The 22,126-nt window shown below is 39.7% G+C and overlaps 1 protein-coding gene across 1 annotated transcript in view; it reads left to right on the top strand.

Moving 5' to 3' along the window:
* Window positions 1–14,126: 14,126 nt before the first annotated feature.
* Window positions 14,127–22,126, top strand: part of LOC104617549 (AT-rich interactive domain-containing protein 1B-like) — a gene marked incomplete at its 3' end in the record, with an annotated part of 60,296 nt that continues 52,296 nt past the window's right edge. The window contains exon 1 of the mRNA XM_010282900.1: window positions 14,127–14,159. Coding sequence (XP_010281202.1) covers window positions 14,127–14,159 — 33 coding nt within the window. The remainder of the gene's footprint in view (window positions 14,160–22,126) is intronic.

Raw genomic sequence — 22,126 nt, 5'->3', positions numbered from 1 at the left:
TTTCCTTATAAAAGGCCAAACTAAGTCGTGGGGCTGCTGAATTTCTGAATGGGCAGTGGCCAATTTGTGAATATAAAACAGAGTTTGATGGTTCTGCCGTGTGTAAGGAATTGCTTTTATTACAGAACCATCGGTGTTTGATCTACTTACGTATTACTTCTTGCATTTGAGTCATGGTGGGTTCAGTAACTATGACAGAAGGACTGAGCATGTGTAGAAGCATGTAATCTATTTATTAGTTTCCTTTCTTCAATTTCAAGAACTGCTAGTTAGTTCATCTTTTGCACCTGAACTTGCCCAATTGCCAAATGGTGTTCTGCATTTAAGAGTTCACTGCTGTGCCCTCTTTTCTCCCCTTGCTTTGTAGCCTTCTCAGACTTGAAAAAATACTGAATATAGGTTTGTCATCTGATAAGTGTTTATGAAGGGGTCCATCTGAGTGATAGGCATGCCGGCACTTTCATCTGTAGGGCTGTATCAGTGCCACCCCCATCAGTCTCTTTCTGACCATTGTGGGAGTGGGGAATGAATTTTCTCCTAATCTTTTTTCTGGGCCACCCCTTTGAAAGAAATTAGAGGTATGTGGCTTTTTGTTTGCTACTTATTTTCTTTACATAAATAATTATGAAAATGGGAAAAAATCTTAATAAACTTTCCTTTTTTTTTTTTTTTTTCCTTTTCAGGGATTAGCGTGTTAGTTGTGTTACTAATAGGCTCTTTTAAGCTTCTACTCTAAACTGTTAAACTCAGGATTTTTTTTTTTTTGTGAGAGCTTTGTTTGGAATTTATCTTAGGTATCTAATTACTCAAAAAAATAAATCTTCTGTAGCAGGAGTTTCTGTTGGATGTTAGTAATATTTACCACGGTTAGTTACAGAATGGTTTTGATTCTGCAAAGTTACTGAATCAATGTATTTGCGCTTTAAAGGCTACGTGGCCAGGACCACTGTGAAGTTTTGTTGTAGCTACATAGTTAGGTTCAGGGAATTAATTGCATCCTTGACTAATACTGGTTGTGGCAAACCCTTTTGTATTTAGCTTACCATCGGGGTGGTAGTGTATCTGCACCGGCAAAATAACAGCCTGTCCTGAGGGGTTTACAGGTACGGCTGTGAAGATAGAGGTAATCTGCCGAGTTTTTCCCAGAGTGGGTAGTTCCACAACATGTTTTGGTCCCATTTTAAAAGCGTGAAGTGATCAGTGTTAATGCAGGAAGGAGAGGGCTGTCTTGCTGTAGCACGATCCCTGGTAGAGCTGGCTGACGCAGAAGGAAGGCCCTGAAGTTTGAGTATGGTTGGTTTTTGTTTGTTTGAGTAAAGAAAGAAAATGGGTTCAGAAAATCCCAAAAGGAGAGATCCTGTTTTAAAACCTAATTGTAGTCATGTGTGCTGTTCCCAGTGTGGACAAGGCTTAATTCACAGATTGATTGAAGTGGAATAGTGCCTTCTTTACACAAGCAGTGAATTCAGCCATGGTAAGTAAATTATGTGACTTCAGGAAAATGGAATTAGGAGAGGATTGGTGCAGGATAGCTGTCTGCTGACTGCATGATCTAAAGGTAGCTGGTTTCACTGTTGGATACCTCAGTTTCCCTATCTTAAAATAAGGTTAATATTTGCCTCATTTAATTATGTGAGCTTGATGTGTTGTTTTAATTACAGTGTTGTGCAGAATAAACAGGCAGCCTGAATACTTGTTACGTGTGAAGGTATCCAGTCTGCACTGTACCTTCCTCTCTGTATTTGTTTGGATGGGATCTGAGAGTAGGTGTTCCCAACATTGATCATGTTATTTGGTTAGCTTGTCAGACTTACTTGTTTGTAAGCAAGGTGCTGAAACATCAGCTCTGAAAATTTCTTTTGAAAGCACAAGGACAGGATTTGTAGTTTTTAGATTTTATTCTTTTAAAGTTAAAAATAAAGATAAGGAGGTTTGTTTTGACAGCATCAAAGGGATATGCTGGTTTATTTGCAGCCTTTGATTTGGATGGAATGTATGGAGTTCTGTTGTTTTTTTTTTTGTGTAGCAATTTATGTTGTGAATATTTTGGATGTTCTGTTTATGTGAAGTGATAGTATTGATGTCTTACTTTCAGGCATGATTTATGGAAAATAATTGTGCTTTTGTGCTTTTTTTTTTTTTTAATTCAGTGTTTCTTAGTTGCTTGAAATTCCCAAGTCGAGAAAAATGAGCACGTTCTTTAGAGCTGTTGCTGTTTTAAGATATTTACAGATGGTCATAGATAGAGGCTATTTAAAGCAATATTTCTGGAAAAATACAGCTAGGTACATTTGAGGCTTCCTTAGTTGTGTACCAGCAATAGCAAAATAATTTTATTTGGCACTTTTCTTACATTTAAAAGCCCTTCCTTCCTATAAACAGGAAGGTGGATTTCTGTGGGGCAGGTAACTTCATGGTGCCCTGTATCCAGCGGTAATGAGAAGCGCCAGGAATATATAGATGGACATTAGCTGGTTGCGTCCTGTTTTCCGTAATTTGTTTCAAAGTGAAGTTTTGCTTGATTGAGGGATTTCCAGCCTGCAGAAACTGCTGACTGGCGATCGGGGTTTCCCCGGGGGGGAGAGGAGAGCAGGCTGGGTTCTGGGGCCGATTACAAACGTGGTATTTGTAGCGCCTGTAAAAGTTTCACACATGAAGCAAACTAGTTAGCTTGTATGGCGTCACATGATCAAAATATTTTTCCCCTTGCCGCTGCCAGAAGCTATCTATTGCTTTTCAACAATCTCGCCCGTCAGGCAGCGGGCCAGGGCGTACGAGGAGGCCCCTTACGTGAGCTGCTCCATTCTTCACCTCCCCGGCTGGGGTGCCCTGACCTTCACATATGTAGATGAGCCATGTGCTCCCTCAATTGAAACTTGCTGCCTCAGGAAGAAAGGGGTTGGTTGTGTGTGTTTTTTCTTCTCTTTCTTTTTTTTTTCCCCCGTCTTTTTATTCCTCAGGGAATTTGACAGTCATTCATCCCTGACCTGGGCAGAGGTAATGCAAGGAAATGGGATTCGGATGGCGTGTGGGGAGGCAGTGTGTGCAGGCAGCCGCTGCCTCACCTGCCGGGGGGAGAGGGACGCTGGTCCCGGAGGTGAGCTGCTGTAGGAAACGCCCATGGAAAGGGAGAGGTTTGGGGAATATTTTGTTCATTTCCAAGGATAGCTCTTGGCCGTCTGTCACTTAGCTGCCTTTCGAAGAAGGTTTTTCCCTGCGTGACTCTCTGCCTTCACACCTTCGAAACGTTGCTAGGTGGAGTATTTCTAGTGGTTTTCTTTAAGTGAAACTTTATTTACATTTAAAATGGTATTTTTGCTGATAGAGATACTGTGTGTGTTTGTCTTGTCTGTTATATTTTGTTTTATGATACATTTTTTTCTTTTGAATCCCGAAGCTAACATGCATCGCTTGTGATAGTTCCCCCAACATGGCAGAAAAGCATTTTTTCTGCTAACAAACTGTAGAGGCTACTACTTCAGTGATATTTTCGAGATTTTTAACTTCGTAAAATACTCTTTCTGTTGTTCTCGAACATGTGGTATGCAAATACAGGGGAAAATAGTGCTACAAAGCATTTTGTTGTGGTTTTTTTTAAGTATTAAAAACACATTTTGCTTTTCTAATAAACCCCATAACCAGACCTTTTCATGTTTTGATATAAATAGCAATTACGCTAACTGGGATCCAACCACAATGAAAAAAAAAAAAAAACCATTTAAAATCATTCAGAAGAAAAGTTCCCAACTTAATTGAGCTCTTCCTTTAAAGAGGAGGGGCTGATCGGGCAGCAGCCGAAGCAAACTGCCTTGCATTTTAGAAGAGTTTTCTTGAAGAGCTCAATGTGTTGGCATAGTTGCCAACATATAAAAATAAAGATTTTTCCAAGAATTAGCTAGGGATCTCAGGGCTACCACAGCCTAAGCTGCCGAGAGTTTTATGTGTGAATGCTGGTGACAATAGGAACGTTTTCTGGATGAATTAAGACACTCAAAAAGTTTTAGGTTTAGGTACCAGGTTGGTTTTCTCATATATTGGGGTGGCATTTAGGCATTTGGTTGTTCATGAGGAGCTTGACAAACATGGCACTTTGTGAACAAGCAGTGGAGAGGGATTGATTGTCCCAGGAAGACTTTGCATAGCCCCCCCATTCCTCATTTTAGTACTTCAGGGCTCGTTTTAACAGTAATAATAACGACATGCTCTGTTATTAGGAGGAGGGTCAGGGAGGGCCTGAGTGAACTGTTACTTTGCTGGAGTGTGGTTGTCGGAATGGTAGATGCATTCCTCTATTTTTTCTGGATATTCTAACACTATTATGTGTCAGCTCTGTTGTGGGATCTGGTTGCTCAAGGCTTTTCCTCTGCATTTTCTCCTGCAGGGAGTGAGAGATTTATCTGTGGATTATTTGCTTCTGTCTCACTTCTTTCCTTCCTGAAGTTATACTACTTTTCGTGTACCAAAACGTCATCTCTTTTTGCTCCTTTATCTTGTGATGCTTCTTTTTCCTTCTTTAAATGTTATCTACAAATTCCTGTCTGTCTTGCTTTCCGAATCATAGGGAGAGAGAAGCCATCCTTATTGTATTCTGCCACTTTACAGTAGTGTGACCATATATATGAAAATACAGGAAGATAGCTCTTGGGTGATCCTGGTACCCATCCCTCCCTCCGATTTGCATTTGCTCCTCTCTGTCCTACAAGGAATCTGTGCACAGAAGTTGTTGGGGAAGGGGTCATAGCAGGGAAAGTGCCTTCACTAGCCAGCTTCCTGTGTAGGCTCTTCTAGTGACTGAAGGTCAAGCTGCATTTAGGGGAAAAAAAAAAAAGCCACCAAAAAAATCAACGAAGCAAGCCCCCAAATCCTGGCAAGACTTGGCAGTGTAATAGGAGGAATCATACAAGCAGTTATGTGTGAGTGATAGTGCCATTTTTTTTTTCCCAGGTTCCTCTAATGCTCATCCTCTAAGTAATAGTAGACTTAGAGAAAAGACCGAAAAAAATAAAAATGACAAAACCAAGCTGGAATATAAATGTGATGTGCACAGTTTCTTTACTTTTTACCTGGCATGGCAGCTGTAATTAAAAAAAAAATCTTTCTGTATTTGCCCAGAAGATAACTTGAGAAGATGTCAGCATGAAAATTGAAGTGTGGTGTTGCTGTGTATGTGGAAAGTGTAGAAAAGACAGGAACTGAGGAAACACTTTGTGTGTAATTGTCTATATTAAGTAGTCAATGTAGTGTGCTAGATGCAGTCTATGCAATTTTATAGTACCTGATATTTCATTTTATAGAACAGATTTCTTTTCCTTTTCATTCTTCTCAGAAGATTGGGGGTGTAGAGGGAAGCAAGCTGCCAATGATGTCTGGTTGTTATTCCACTGTGTCGTGTTTTCATTGGGGCGATGTAGCTTGTTCAGATGGTGAATGAAGCCTGTTTAAAAACTTAGTTGAGGTCCTGTTGTTCTAGGAAAATACCTTAGGAATTCAAAGAACAACAAAGACCAATTTCTTTTTATGTGGTAGTCTCCATATTCTACTGCTTTGCCTCTAAGACGTAGATGCTTATTTGCAACAATTCTTATTCCCTTAAAAAATAAATCTCAGGTTTACCTGTGATAGTTACTTGTCTTTTAGGTTTGAAAAAGCTGAATCTGACCCTGTTTGTTCCTTCTCTCTACTCCTGCTTTTTAACACTCAGTTTAAATTTTTTCTTTGCTTGGGGTTGATGTCTTCCTTAGAGATGGATGAAGAAAATACGTGCTTTTTGCTAAAGGCTGCAGCTGGTCATGGCATTATAACAGAAGGTTCAAATAATCATGATTTCTGGTGGCATTTTTACTTCTTTGAAATCCTTGAATTCGCACATGGTTGTCTGTCTTACTTGGGCAAGTTGTCTCAGCCAGGCTGCCAAGAATAGGTGGAAATGTAGTTTCTATTTCCAGAAGTGGTGTTCTATATCCCATTGTAAGACTGAAGGAGACAAGGAACATGACTTTTTTATTCTTGTTTTTTTTTTTCTCCAAACGCTTGTCTGATACTGAGCTTTCAGTAGCATGTTGTCTGTCATTTTTAGATTGGGAATAAAGGGGAATGTTTTTTTTAAAATTGTGTTCATTCTTTAGACATTCATCATAAGATCCAAGTGGGTATTTCTCAAAAAGGCATCTTTTTATTCTTCTTGGCTTTTGAGGATCAGGGCCTGAAACAAAGAGCAAATCAGCAGGAGAAAGGTTGTAACACATAAATATACAGGAAAATGTGTTGAACTAAATGGACATGTGCCACAACAGGCACATGTCCATTTATTTCTGGCTACCAAGCCAGAATTTCTTTGGGGAAACTGAAGAAAACTTGAAGACTTAGTTTGTTTACCTGTGCATCTTTTTGTTACACTCCTTGGGCACTCTTTTTATCAAGTTCTGTGTTGCTGAAAGATCTTACACCAAAGGGTAAGTCTAATGGTCGTCTGAAGCTGATACAAGGCTTCAGGTCTGCTGAAAAGACCAGTCCCACCATTTATTAAGCTCCCTGCCGCTTTCCTTGTGTCATAAAGTGAGTCGCATCAGCTTGCTGGTTTGTCTGAAAACTAATCCTGCCAAACAAAACCTGTGAATGGTTCGCTTTCAGCCAGGTCATGGAGCTGATCTGACTTGCAGCGCAATCTTTCCAGCACAGAGGTAAGGCACGGCAAGGGAGAGCATGGCGAGTTCAGGTGAGGGTCAGGGCAGGACAGCCCTTTTTGGTGGAGGTAGAGACTTCTATCAGCTTAAACCCATGATGAGACTGTATCTTGAGTGTAAAATTACTCTGTAGATAATGGCAGATATTTAATTTCTCAACATTTCTCTGGGGCAGGAAATCATTGTTATTCTCCTCTTAAAAAGGAAGGAAGCTGAGGCAGAGAGTAAAAGATTTTTATTTTCCCTGTGCAAGATTGTAATTGTACAGAATACACCGATTGCCGTGGCCAAATAAGCCTTAAGTATCTTTGAAATACTGGATTTCAAGGTTGGTACTCATCTAACCATATGTATTGTAGGCATTTATACCTGGTCTTTTTGTGTGGGCTTTCCTTCCCTTTGGTGTAAAGAAATAGTCATTTCTTGGTGTGAATCATCTCATCCTAAAGTAGACATGTAATGCGGGTCTAATGAATCATGCTCCTAAAGTTACATGTTTTTCCCCTTGCTCTAAAGAAAGCCTAAGCCGATAAGCTCAGGTGTTGATGTCAAAGGGCAGGTGAAATTAATTCCTTCCACTATTTATAGTGTTTTCAAATCATACAGGCAAATGACTCCAGACTTCTGTTGGAGTTCTGGACTAACCTTCCTCTTGTTATCTTGCTAACCCATTAGAACTAATGGTTTTAATACCCATTTGCTGTTAAGCTTTATACGTTTCTTTTTTGTTGTCCTTTTTTATAATACCTATTCAGGCGTTTTTTCTACTGTTGCTTCTCTTTTGATATGTTAAATTTTTGCATGTAAGAACTGCCAGTGTTTCTTTTCAAGCATATTTACAGGTACGAAGCATACTGGCAAATTTGAAAGTATCAGGATGAATTTCCAGATCAGTGGGCCTTAACGCTTAGGTACGCAATTTCCATACAGAGATGCAAGTTTTGGTTTGCAATAGGGCGGCAGTTTTGTTGCATAGGTGATGCTTCACAGTCCATTGAAAACACTTTGCCCGTTTCTGGCGCTTCAGCCATGGCTAAGTGGGCATCTCTGCCGTGGTGGTGGTGGTCCTTGCCCAGCGCTGGTGTTCCCTGTGGCTTGGCCCTCCTGCTGGTCGCCCCACTGGGTCTATCTGGGGGGCATCACGCAAGGCAGCAAACCCCATGAGCTCTTTGGCAGGGCTGAGAGGCTGCGCTGGGCATGGGGAGGAAGGAAGGGGCAGCGCTGTCAAGGGATCTCTGCCACCGAGGGAGCTGGTGTCTGTGGGAGCAAGCAAGGCGTGTTTGGAGTGCTGGGGATGTAGTCCAAAAACAAAGTGACGAAACCTGGTGTAATGCTGAGAGATGAAATTGTTCAGAAGTACAAAAGAAAACACGGGGATGCCCAACCTGCAAAGAGTTCTTTTTTTGGCAATGCAGTTTTTTTTACAAAATGGTTAAGGAAGAAAAACCACATTTTGCAAATGGGATTTACCTATGTGTCCTGCAAATGGTTACTGTAATCCTTAATTATCTCTAGGGTCACTTAACTGTTTTTCGTAGAGTGTTTAAAATGCTATTATTGCTATTAATAATTTTGCTGGCATCTCTGGGGCAGGTTGTCAGTGCTTTCTACTTTTTGGAGGCTGGTGTAACCAGTATTTCTGTTTGCTCCCTTGTTTAAGGGAGCTTTCTTATAAACAGTGACAATTTATTTGGCTTAAGTTTGGTTTCTGAGCTCTGTATCCTCTGAAAAGTTGCCTGTTTTCCAAAGATTCTGAAGAGTATAGTTTGTATGCCTTTTATGATTCTCTTTTGTAGCTTGAAGTTCAACCAGTGGCATGGTTTTTAGATGTGCTTTTTCTCCCCTCTGTGTGTATGGGAATAGGGGGAGGAAGCATGGATTCCTCAAGGTTGACTGAAGTGTTTTAACTTCTATAGCAAATGAGGTGAGAATGAAATTGTCAGAAAGATAGAGACTAAATTATTGAAGCACTTGACTGTTTAAAGTAGCTGAGGATGTACTATGAAAGGTGCGAGTCTAACAGTCAAATGTGTAAACAGCACCTTATTCCTTCCTTGTACCTGATTTCTCACCACTTGCTTTATGTGATGAGAGCCTAAATCAGTGTGGGAGATATCGCAGCTGATCTCAAAGTGTTAGTTTATGATGCCTCCACCAGAAGCATAATCTATTACCATATAGGATAGCAGAGAGAAGAGCATTTGCAAGGAAGATTAATTGAAGTAATTCATCACTTCAAAATGAAGAAGGTTCATCAAACAAAAATAAAAGCTAAGTATTTTATGCGCCTCTATTGGAGTTTGGTAACCATTTGTTTTGCTAGAAAATGTATGTGGACTGGGCACCTAGTGCTTGTCTACACAAGGAAATTTAATGGTAGAACTATGTGCTATAATTATATGCTATAATTATACCAATATAACTCCCTATGGAGACACTCTTATGCCAGAATAAGAGTTTTCATGGTTTATCTTATTCTGCTTCCAAAGCACGTAAGCCTAAGTGGGAAAGGGTACTCTTATACTGGAGTAAGTTTCCACACTGAGCTAGTTATATTGGTATAATTATGCATTTTTTCCTTCAGTGTAGACAAGTCCCTAGTGCCTTTTCAGCTTTGAACTTCAGTTAAGAATTTCTTGGTTGTGATAAGTGTCTGAGCATTTTCATAGTATATTTTTTATAATGGGACTGGGGTATTTAAACCAATTACTTAGTCCAATTAACAGCTTCCTGGGTTGTGGATAACAATAGGATATAAAAGGGGATCAAAATTCATGTTCCTAGCTGCTTGGATGTATCTGCCTTTTCTTTCTTCCCCCTCTGTGGTTTTACAAGTACGCAGTGTACAATGCAACAGGTGGAGTAGTCTGTGACTGCCTAATGAATTCTGTGTTGGACATTTTTTGTCTCCTGTTTCTCATTATTCCTCAAGTTTTGTTGTGCTAGGGCTCTAATTGCATGCATCTCTGTGGATCACGGAAAGAAGCTTCCTTGATGAAGTTGAGAAAAATGCTTCCAAAAATATTAATTGTTTGGGGAATGGCTGAAATTTATTGATCTTCACACAAGACAGTTAGGACCATAATTGACTTGCTAGGCACAGGTTGTACAAGGAGTAAATCAAGTTGGATGCAGAGGGGGGGAGGGCGTGGGTGCTCTTCTGGTGTGTGATGCGGTCAGAGGGAGGGTGATGTTGTGTAGAAGATACGTTTGGTGAGGATGATCTCTCTTGCCTTGCTCAGTCAGAAGTGGCTGCCTAGAGAGAGGTATTTACATGGACGGTGCTTTGATGTTGTCCAGCTTCTCTGGTTCTCTTCTGCCCGTATCTCCTTTGCTGCTTAGAGTACAGCATGTCTCATGCTTACCTTTGCACTATCCCAAAAATAAGAATATGTAAACATTTCTTTACAGTATTTTAGCAATTTCTGCAAATATGAACAAAAATTCCTTAGAAACAGTTTTTCCTAATGACTGGTTTATAAACATACCTTTTTTCCCCCCTCTTAATTTCTTGTATCAGTATTTCTAGTATGTTTGTAATGTTTTATACATGTTGGCTCATTGTGCCAGAAATTGAGGCTTATGACTGACTTCAAATGGAAAGCAAATTGCAGAAACAGGAGAAGTCTTAAAATAAAATAGAGATGATGTAATAACCTTCAAATCATAGAAGAGCAAGGCTGGAAGGGACATCAAGAGGTTACTTAATCTGTCCCTCTGCTCTGAGGCAGGATAAAACAGACCTAAACCATTCACGAGAGATGTTGCTCTGTCTGGTAGTAGTAACGGACTGAGAGAAAAAAGGAATTATTTATACATATGCTTCCCTCACCCCAAGCTTTGTGCAAGCTGAACTTGGTGTAAAATTGGTGCGAGAGGATATGTGGATTCACAGAGGATTGTTTCAAATGTCTGAGTTGTTGTTTCTTGGGTTTGGAAACAATGCTTTCTGTCAAAATAGTCTAATAATATTTGTGTAGTTTTGAGTGTAATGCCTACTTCTAATTTTAACTGGTAGTCTGTTGTTCAGGTGTATTTCTTACTGAAATGATTCTTTTTCTGTGTTAACTTTGTAACCAGTGTCTCATCTTCTTGGGCATTGAGCAATTTAGTTTAAAAATGTGTAGCATTTCCTTTTCATCCTTGACAGTATTTCTGGTGTATAATCAATTTCGGGTTTCCTTTTTTTTAATTCAATTTCTTTTTCTGTGTGAAAAGAACTGAGCAAAAAAAATCTAGGGGTAGGAGTGTAAAGGGAGAAGGGAAAACATGTATTCAAGAAATCATAGTACTTGGCAGAAGAGCTGGGCTTAGCTGAAATACCAGGTTAGATATGAAGTGAATAATGTGGCTTTAAGAAAAGATCTTTTTTTCTTTGAAGAATAAATAGAATGTATGTTTCAGAATTTTACACATGGTATCTGCAGCTCTTTAATCCTAAATTGAAGTTTGCAAATGAGTGTCGGATGAATAACATCTTTCTAAATTGAACAATACCTAAAATTGGAATTGCAGATACCCTGTTGCTAAAATGAGCCTTTGGGCTTGTTTGCTCTGTTTTGCCTTTTAGTTATATCAGCTGAGAAACATCTGTCTTTGCTGCTAAATGATCTCTTCTGACTAGGCCAAGCGATTTTGACAGAATGAACTGTCTTCAGCCCTCATCAGCTGCAGGAAGAGAGGCTGCTGTAAGTTGCAGCCTTGGAGAAGGGAGAAAGACTAGATGTAAATATACTGAAATTGCTGTTGCCCTCAGAAGTGGCTTACTTGGATGTACAGGAAAGATTCCCCATACCTGTACTGCTTCAGTGTTTATGAAGATAGTAATTTCCTTCTCTTTCTTCCCATTTAATCTGATTGTTAATTTTAATTCTGTTCTAGACTTGGTAATTATAGGAAGTTGGGAATACTGTATTTTGGGTTGTGCCCAAAGGGGGCTTATTAACCCTGAATGTCCTCTCTAATAAATAAAGGAGTTTCTTTTAAGTGCTTTTAGGAAAGCTATGTTGGTGTTTTCACATGATGGCTGATGTGGGCTCTACTAAGGACTGGGAAATAAGAGGTGGGCATAGAAGTGGAAAGAAGCCGAAAGTTTTCAGGCAGACAGAATCTGAAAATAATGGTTTCTGCTGTGGGAGAGGAGAGGAAATTCTATGAATATGGCATAGTCATGTTTCCTGTTAAATTATGCTTTTTGGATGAGAAATACTGAAGAAGTGGATCCAGCTTTCCTGCTTTCATATTTCTCAGACCAGATATGTCTTACATGTTGATTTTTAATTTAATTTTCAATAGTGTGATATTAAAAGAAAATTATGATCGTATATTGAAAGCACATGCCTTCTTTGTACAGAAACTGGAAGTTCTGGATAGTAGCTCTACTAAAACCATGCACTTAATTCTGCACATCCAGGATAATTTATTGCAGAGATATTCATACTCATGATTAATCCTACTTCCCTATTTCTGCACTTACCCATGTGCATGCGTTATATGCATGTGTTTCTTTGTGCTGAGATGCTCTAGGTTGTTTCATAGTCTGCCAGTGTTTGTGGAAGAATTTGTCCCTTTCGGAGTGATTGCGAAAGAGCAGTGAAGACTTAGTAACTTTTGCCTGTTTTGAGTGAGAATTAGGTGAAGGCAGTAGAGTTAAACCAGAATTTTACCTGGTTTAAACCCATGTAAAATTTTTTTTTGCAAGTAAGCCATAGGGAAAGTTGTATTAATATCCAGATATGTTTTAGGAGGTCTGTTCTGTAGAGTTGTTTGGGAGTCATTCTCAAAGCTCTGCAAATTTTTTGTTTAAAACCTGTGACTATTAGAGCTGATAATCTTTTAAAATCAGTGAACCTTTTAATTTTTTTGCTAGCATTATTTATTTTATTTACAAAACATGTTTGTATAAATACATATGTTGATCTAAAGAACATTTTTTTTCTTCTAGAAATTAAAGTTTAAAGCTGAACACATCCCTTAATACTTTGAGTTTTTGGCTTGCTATTTGTCTCTTAGAATGGGTGCTACATGCTAAGTACACTAAGATTTCTGCTTGGAACTACCCTGTTGCAGAGTGTTCTCACTACCACCACCACCTTTAAAGGGAAATTTACAAATCCTGTAATATTTGTCCTTCTAATTCTAAAATCCAGCTGAAGCATAATCCCCAGGAGTGTTGTTTTGCTGTTGCAATGTAATCTTTTTCAGATGATACATGATTTAGTTGGAAACAAATTAGCAGCTATGCATGCCTAAAGAAAGCAATTTAATAAACAAGATTTTTGTAAGACCTAATCAGAATTGTAAAATGATACTTGGGAATCAGTTACATTATACAAAAGAGCTGGTGTGAATGTAGGCATGCGTGTGAATTCATGGTTTCCAATCACATTGTTCTCTCAAGTAATACAGGGGCTTTGACCTTCAGTCTACTGTTTCTTCTAATTTATTACTTAACTATTAAATGGTTTCAGTCAATAATGAAAATTTCCAGTCATAACTGTAGTTTGTTCGGGTGATTGATTTTAATTTTTATTTTAACTACTGTGTCAAAAGCAGCGTGGCCAGCAGGTCGAGGGAGGTGATTCTGCCCTTCTACTCCGCTCTGGTGAGACCCCACCTGGAGTCCTGCATCCAGCTCTGGAGCTCTCAGCACAGGAAAGACATGGACCTGTTGGAGTGGGTCCAGAGGAGGGCCACAAAAATGATCAGAGGGGTGGAACATCTCTCCTGTGAGGACAGGCTGAGAGAGTTGGGGTTGTGCAACCTGGAGAAGAGAAGGCTCTGGGGGGACCTTCTTTCAGCCTTCTAGTACTTAAAAGGGGCTTAGAAGAAAGATGGAGACGTACTTTTTAGCAGCGCCTGTTGTGATAGGACAAGGGGTTTTAAACTAAGAGGGCAGATTTTGACTAGACCTAAGGAAGAAATATTTCACACTGGGAGTGGTGACACACTGGCCCAGGTTGCCCAGAGAGGTGGTAGATGCCCCATCCCTGGCAACATTCCAGGCCAGGCTGGACGGGGCTCTGAGCAACCTGGTCTAGTTGAAGCTGTCCCTGCTCATTGCAGGGGGGTTGGACTAGATGGCCTTTAAAGGTGCCTTCCAACCCAAACTAATCTATGATTCTATGAAAAAAGCTATTTTCTAATGCTTTAAATCACCTGCTGCTGGTGAATTTGTTTTGCTCCTTCCCAGAAAGTTAGTTCCATGCTGCTGACAGTGCCTGTGTTGATGAAGAAGATCATTATAAATGCAAAATAATCACAGGCAGGTAAAATCATCAAAATTCTGTTGCTCCAGCTCCACAATAGGGATGTCTAGCCCCAGATTCATTATCTGTATCTAGTTGACCCTTGGACTGAGCTGATACTGCTGGTATGTCTCTAACTGGGACAGTGGATTTTTATGATGTTCAACCAGCGTGCTACAGAGACCATTACGGAACGATGGCAAAAAAAGATAAAGCAGTCAGTGTCCAGGTAACTATTAATATTTTGCACTATTTACAACCAAGTTTCAGCCTCTACAAGAAACAGTTTTAATGTAGAAAATATGTTACAAGAGAAGCAGTTGCTTGGCAGTTGAAGTGACGGGACTTCTGTTATAGAGCTGAGCTTGCCTTCTAATTATCCTCATCCTAAATACATCCTTCAGGAATTTTGCATATACTTGCTCTAGCTAGGGGCTTTTCCTGTTTTCTTATTTAATTAAGACCATTTCTTGCATAATAATAATGATAAAAACTGTTAGCATTGAAAAGAGAAATTGCTAGATTAATGAGTAAGCTACCAGCTACGAGGCTGGAAACCAAGAAATACAGAAAGTCAGTGCTTTACAATTCTTTTTCATGTCCCAGTCTGGTGTCACTTGGTATGAGTAGGTTGATAGATTTTTCTCCTTTTTCTGAGCTGCTTTTCTTCATGGTGAGGATTGTAACCCTTAAAACTCTTTGGCCACCATTTCTCAGTGTAGCCGGAACATTCTGAACTTCCCTTAGTTGCAATCTCAAGTTATGGCTATGAAAAAGGAAAACAACCTACTGCTTTTGTTTGCCTGGTGGAGTTTTCTGTTCTGGTATCCTTTGAAGCCTCCTTTTATGCTTCTCTATCCCACTATCCTATCTGCTTTGTAAGTGGGTGTTGTGTCGTCATTCCCCCCCCCCCACCCCCACCCCCATTTTATTCATCATGAACTCAGAGACCTGCAAAAATAGAATAAAATTGCATTAGAGTCTTTACACTAAAGCAACTCATGCTGTGTGCCTGGAAGAGAGTGCCAGGCACTTCGCAGAAGGGAGTGGAAGATCATCTTTGACAGCAGTCAGGGATGAGAGTAAGAGCTGGGGGGAGGCGGTGGGAAGTGGGGCTTTGTTTTCTAGAGTATCCACTAAATTCTAGTGTTATCTGGACTCTGATTTATTCTGGAATAGCTTTCTGGTGAGGTCCATTACAAATGCCAGCAGTTGAAGAGTTGTCATTTGTTTTTTTTGGAATAGTGTAATCTCAGAGCATGGCCTAGAAATTTTAAATATGTTTAATTCAGGAGTGCTTGATGAAATCTAGTGCATAAGGTTGAATTTGAGGAGTTGAGAGGCTTATTTTTGGACTTACCTGAGAAATAGGTCAGTTTCTGAGAGGCATTAATACTGTTCCAAGTGATCTAGCAAAAACTTTAGGTGTGTGTTGGTTTGTTTTTTTTTTAAGAAAAATGTTTCCGGATACCCTTTTCCTTTTGAAAGTAGGTTTCTGAAAGTTGAGAGTACCCTGTTACAACCTATGATGTGATTTCTCCATTCTAAAACCTTGTAAAGGTTTTTTTTTCTCCCTTAGCCTACCCATTTCTGACTCCTAGTCCTGTTTCTTGTTGATAATAACTGACATCAGTCTCCCCAAAGTCTTCAGGTCTTGTTCCTTGTTAAGAGTGCATCTAATACTTGTTATTATGAGAGTGAAAACCCAGTCACAGAAAGGTGAAGTGTTGTGCTTGTGTTTGCATAGCAGGTCAGCTGCTGAGCCAGGAATAGAAGCCCTGTCTTATGACTCAGTGCCCCAACCGCTGGCCTGCGCCGCCTCTCCGGAGCGCTGGTCGCTTCCAAGAATGCAGTAGCGATGGGGTATAGAAGTAGCTACAGCAGGTATAGGAGCTTTGCTTCCAACTCTGACAGGGCTTCAAGACTTATACATAGCTTAAAGTACCGGGGGATAAAAAAGATTTCTAAAGGAGCTCCTAGACAAGTTCTTTAAAGTTACGGTTTGCTTTGCTCTGTTTAAAAACAAAACCAAAACCAAATCTGGTTGAAAATAGCTTTCCAGAAGGCTGTGGATGTGGAAAAAAAAGTTTTATGTGTTTGAAAGTCAAACTCTGCTCTGCAAATAACCTTAAGAGTGGCCTGTGATTAAATCTTTTGTATATTCAACAACAAACTCATTTTATGCAACCGCAACTATGATAAAATTGAATTAAATGGACCTGCCTCTAAGAAAAGAGACTGAATAGCTGAGTAGCGCATATTCAATGAATGGAAAACGGGAAGGCTGGCTGAAATGGCTGGGAGATGGTTTTAACATTCTATCAGGCTAAAGAGCAATTCTGTGAAATCACAGTATTTGTTTCCCCCACTACCTCCCCGCCCTCAATTTTTAAATAGCAGTGCTCTTCATACTGTCAGAATTCAGTGTTGTGACACCCCTACTCAAAAGTTATGACAGCAGTGTAATGACAGCTACTGCCTCTTGAGAATCAATCAGGCAATTAATTTTGTAAATGAAATGCTGATTATACAAAGCTTCACATGAGAGGCCCAGTGATTAAAATCAATTTAACAAATTGTTTCAGGTGGGACTTGATTAATAATTTGCCATAAATGCTGAGGATATATGACCAGCATACCTTTTTGTGTGTGTTAATATAGAACTATATATGACACTTGGAGTGGAAAAAATCTGCAGCTAGCTGTATGTACTTCTGGCCTGTGACCTGGTTGTGATTGGTTATACCTTTTTGTGGGTACACTGATCTCCCCAGTGTCCGTAATGTTACTTTCTCATCTAGTGCACTCTCCAGCAATTAAGTACATCTAACCTTTAATTTTATTTTTGCTAATAAAGCCAAATAACTGAGAATGTGTATTTCAATCCACTTGAATACTTATTAGGTTGAGGGATATTTTTCTTTCAAATGTGAAGTGGATGTGGGATTTCTTTCATTTACTTCCCTCCCCTCCCCCTTCTGTCACTTACTGTTTTTCAGGAGTTTCTGCGTGTTTTCCCTCCTACTCCAGTACTTCTCTGCAGGGAGCCTTCCTGCAGAGATCCGCTCATTCCATTCGAGGCTGCTCTCTGCTACTTGCCTGACGGACACTTATTTTTAGTACATCCTTTTCTGTCCATCTAACCCTGTGTTTGAGTAAGAGCTGTACAAAGTAGGTAAGGGAATTTTTTTTGAGTTCCAGATGGTGGCCATGGACAGTGAGTGAAGGTGTTTACTTTTCCAGGAAGCTGAGAACCCCATTGCCAGGCAAAATAGAAGTAAATGGTATTCTGGGTGGAGCTTTTCTTTTTTTTTAACTTATAGTTTTCTGGGTTTATGAACGGATTTTTTCTTCCTTGTTGAGCTGTAGCATTGGCTACTGAGGAGGCCCTATGGCTGTGAGACATCCTTTGGTGAACCTAGCCTGAGAACTTTTAAGATACTGCTTTCCCTCACTATCTGCCTCGCTCTCCTGCCAAGGGTTACTATTTCAGTAGCAGAAATGGCAGGCTAACTGTGCTCAACGTCTCATATGCTCCAGTGCCAGAGCTGTTGTATTGGTGCAAAACCCACCCTACATGGAAGTTTTAAGTTCAGATGCTGGACTGTGGTTGGAAGTAGCAGAAGCATGGTCACGATCTGGCAGCAAGTAGGAAAAGCAGCTGGAATCAGTCATGTGTTGTGTGGTCACAGACAGGTTTGCTAGAAGATGTCTGTAAGAACCCCTAAATTCTGCCGCCCTAGAAATTACTTCCAACTTGCTGAGGAGCACTTTTGCTAGAAGACTAGAGCTTCTGCTTGTGTAAAGGAAGGTGGTCTCCTCTGTGTGGAACATCCAAGTTGGAGAAAACAAATACCAGGATAGGAAGATAATTCCCGAGTACTCTTGGACGAAGTCTGGAATTAGGAAAGTGGGTTACAGAAGAAGGCTGAATGTTCAAGTGATGGGGACAGATGACATTCCTTCGGTTGCCTTTGGAGTAATACCCCTGTATGTTGGTATTTGGCAGTGACAAATGCAACTTGAAGGGCAGCAGTTCCGACTGTATAGCCATGTGAACATGTCGGAAACATAGGATTGTTTTGGCCATCAGGTGTGATAAATGTGTATAATTGCTTTTTGATGTCATCTTAACCTTTGCATGCACTCCTAGTGGTAACTGAAGAGGGTAGTTGTATATACTTTGTTACAAACAGATTTAGTTTCTTTGCTATGTTCATTGTTATTTGTTCTTTCACTAGTCATTTAGGTTTATCTATGTACAAAATAATAAATAGAGAATGGCTGACTCGCTGACCTTCCAGTTTTCAGGTTGTGTTAAAGAGGACCCAGAAGAAAACAGAAAAACAGGCATGCATAAATCCTTCTCCCCCACTCCACAGAGAGACTTGCTTGTATAATTATTTATAAATGTTGTAGTGGAATAGTAGTTGATTTTTGGTGGGGCATAGCTTTGGTTTTTCTCTCTTTCCCCTTTTTAATTACTTTCTGTTTTGAGTAGGAAATTATCTTTCTGATATCTCCCTGCCGCTGAAATCAGACAGTATGCAGAGCCTTTAAGACGAGGAAAATTGCTATTTTTGTTAAATCTCTGCTAGTATATGCTTCTTCATTCGTTGGATTTTCCTTCATCATAGGCTTATGTTGAACTTGGGTCTTTGTTTTTGCTTATTGCTTGTTGTGTTTGCACAACTGACTTCTTAAACTTACATTTCAGTAAAGTACAGGCAGGTGACTTCCTATTTCAAAAAAATAGCAAGCATGTTTGCCAGTCACCTCTCAGATTTTAATATTAATGTAAGTCAGAATTTAATGCTGTACATGAATTTTTTTAATAGTTGTTTGCTTCTCTCTTAAATGGATATTTAAAAAACATGTAACAAGTAGTGTTTTGATACTCATGCTTTTGTCGTGTAAAAATGTTGGCTGAGGATTCCTTGTACATGTTCGTACAAATGATGGCATTATCTAGGAATGGATTATCTTTTCCCCAGTTGCGTCCTCATGCCAGCTGTGTCATTGTATTATAGTGAATACTTGTGATTATCTCTAGTGATAAATTTGTAACTTCGTGCCCGACCTAGAGCTGAGAGCTCCATGCCCATCTTTCTTGGAGTGTTGGTTGCTGATTGTCAGCTGTCTTTATTATGAGGTTTCAAGGCTTTGGTATTAATAAAGAGGCCTTTTTTTTAAATACGGAGACAGAAGCTTTGGCTGCAGATCAATGAATAAACAAAGAGTTATTGTATTCAGTAGCTTTAGGAGTTTGAGGGCAAGCCTACTTGAGAGTGTTGAGTTCATGTTGTTTTGTTGTAGGCACAAATGATGTAGCATTAGTTGTTGGGATGCGCTGTGGCTTATAGTCTCTTTAAATTGCAGCACTTGCTGTTGTCAGCCAAACCAAGGCTTCTTTCAATTTGTTTGTTTAAACAAACAAAAAAGCACACTTTCACTTGAGGAGTAGTTATATCTCATGTGAATACTCTTGTCTTATAGTGAATTGCTCTGTCTGCCTTGTATAAGAGCTCTATCATCACATCTGAATCCCACTGTGACCTTTGTAAAGTGTCTTGCACTTCTCCCTACTTCGAGACTTCAGTGGTGGGGTTCTTTGCGGCATGTTTAAACAGCTAAGTTATATTTTGAGACTGTGACCATTGTTGATATTCATAAATGTCTTTCAAATAAAGTTTTTGGTGTTGGAAGTGAATCATACGTTGATAACTTAATAGAGTATGTGTAATGCATACGTAACATCAGTAACGTCCCACAAGGAAGAGCTGATGTGTCTTGGTCAGACTGACGCTCAAGTTACTCTAGTGTGTACCCTGCCTCAGATCTAACCAGAGACTAAATACCTAGGAAAACACTGGTTAAATGACGAGGGAAAATGGTAGTGGGTTCGTTCTTTTTTTTCCTCTCACTTTAGAAAAGGTAAAATTGAATCTTCAGGGTGAGGCGATTTATTTGTTTTGCCTAGGAGAGCAGAAATGCTGGTGATACTGAGTTTACAAGTGGGCGTAGAACACTAATTTTTCCACTTCTGCATATAGCAAGGATGCTGAATTTATGCATTGTTTTACACAAAACATTGAAAAAAGGAGCAGGTAAAAGAAAAAGGTTGTCAGTTACTATTTGTAGGCAGTGTAAGCTTTTCTGCGTCCTACCTTAATGGTTGGACTGTCAATCTAAAGACCGGGAATGAAACCTTGGCCCTATTGAAATCATTAGCAAACCTTCCTCTGGGTGTTTTAATGCGCTCACAAGGCACATAATAGGCAAGGACTCTCATGAAATGCTCTGTCCTTACAAAGCTTGATAGTACGTGTTCAAATGAATCTGATACTGACACAAGATAGGCACCATAATAAAGGGGTTATAAATTACAATATTACTGTGGACTGAAGCAAAGAACAAGACTGAGGTATTTTGAAGAACTGCCGATCTATGCAAAGTTTAAATGAAATGCAGCAAGTTGAAGAGGAGGTGCAGAATCAGAAGCAAAAGGCAGAATTCATTCAGGCTTGCCTGGCAGAATATAGTGGTATAAATAGCATGAGCAAACACTAGCTAAATTGGTAAAAAGGTAATGTATGTATTTGGAGTAAAATAGCACTAGAGAAAAATTAGACCCTTCTGTAAAGGAAGAGAAAGAAAATAAATGGATATTGGTGACTGCAGTGACACCAAAAGAAAAGTTAAAAAGTACTTAAAACTTTGCAGCACGTAGTAGAATTAAGTAAAGTTATGGAAGATGTGAAAGTATACACATTCATGGCCCTACAAGCCTGCTGGCTTTTAGAGGAATGTGATGCAATTCCAGCAATGCTGTCATTTTTGGTAAATGTTAGAGAGAAAGTGTGGAGGGGTTGGTTGTTGATCCCTACATCACGAAGATGTTGATGCTTGTCATAATTGTCCTGTCACTCAGAACTTGTCTTTGAAAACTGTTGGAACCGATGTTAAAGAAAATATTTGACCTTAATAAATGTTAAAGGAACCTTCAGATGAGATTATAATACATATTTCTCAACTAGCAGCTCCTTCTAAATAACTTTTTAAAGCACTGTGTATGAAAGAAAGTCTTGCTATAAAAATGAAACTTTCAGTTTAAAAGAATGGTAAAGCTGAAAACTGTGTGTGCATTGAAGTTTGAAAAAGTTATAATTACATTTTTACCTCCACTGTACAGGACACATAGTACTGGGTGAGCAGCTGCTTTTCCTCTTAAGTGTATGGCTCCAGGTCTTTCTTACCGTATGCTGTTCTGAAGACAGAATTTGTTCTTTTGCTAGACTTTTTTCTGTGGTATTGATCACGGTCATATTAAAGTCTAAAATCACCTCTCTGGTGAAGAGATGATGTTTTTCATTTTTACGGTTGGGAAACTGAGGCATTACTGTAGGAAGTTTGAGTGGCCTGTTTATGATAGCTGTAGGTTGAATTTTCTGCAACATAACAGCTTCTGAAAACACCTTCAAAGCACATCTCTCATCAAATTCAAAAGTAGTTGCAGTTGTACATACGCAGCATTTTCTGCAATTTAAATCCCATGATTTCGAGTCAGGAAATGAGGGATGCATTAAATTGTTAAACTTTGAAAATTATTTGTTTTAGTGTGGCAGATGTGGGAGTAGACTCCAGTTCTGCCTGAACAGCATACAGCTACCTTAACGGTAAGACCACCTTCTGCTTTGTTCACTACGAGTACGATAAGCGGCGCATTCGGTCGGGTAGCACACAGCAGCCCCTTCACCGCACTGCTGTCGACTGATCCCTAGAGCGGGCCCATCCACTGCCTGCGAGGACGAAAGCGTGACTGTGTATTTAAAGACTGGTACAGCTATATCTGTGAAGGAGACGCGTTTAAATTTGCAAGGGCAAACTTAATTCCAATGGCTCTTAACTTCTGCAGTCATAATGTTTCTTAAACCTGGGGAAGAGCTAGCTGTTTGGTTTTGGTTTGCCTTGCAGAAGTATGTTGACAGCCACTGAGTCACTGGTAGGTGTCTTCACCTTTAGCTGCACTGCACAGACAATTGGGATCTAATCTGAAGGGAGGCAGGAATAGCAGTGGTGAGTTGCCACTCGCTATAGGGACCAGCCAGTGCATTGAATGAGACGTGCTTCCTTGCTGAGTCCGTCTTCTCCACTCCTGAAGATGATCAGAGTATTCTTCTGTACTGTTTGCTCTTT

This window comes from Phaethon lepturus, unplaced genomic scaffold (assembly GCF_000687285.1).
Source record: "Phaethon lepturus isolate BGI_N335 unplaced genomic scaffold, ASM68728v1 scaffold23252, whole genome shotgun sequence".
NCBI classification, from domain to species: Eukaryota; Metazoa; Chordata; class Aves; order Phaethontiformes; family Phaethontidae; genus Phaethon; species Phaethon lepturus.
The sequence above is the reverse complement of the archived record's forward strand: the minus strand, read 5'-3'. Positions and strand labels throughout refer to the sequence as shown.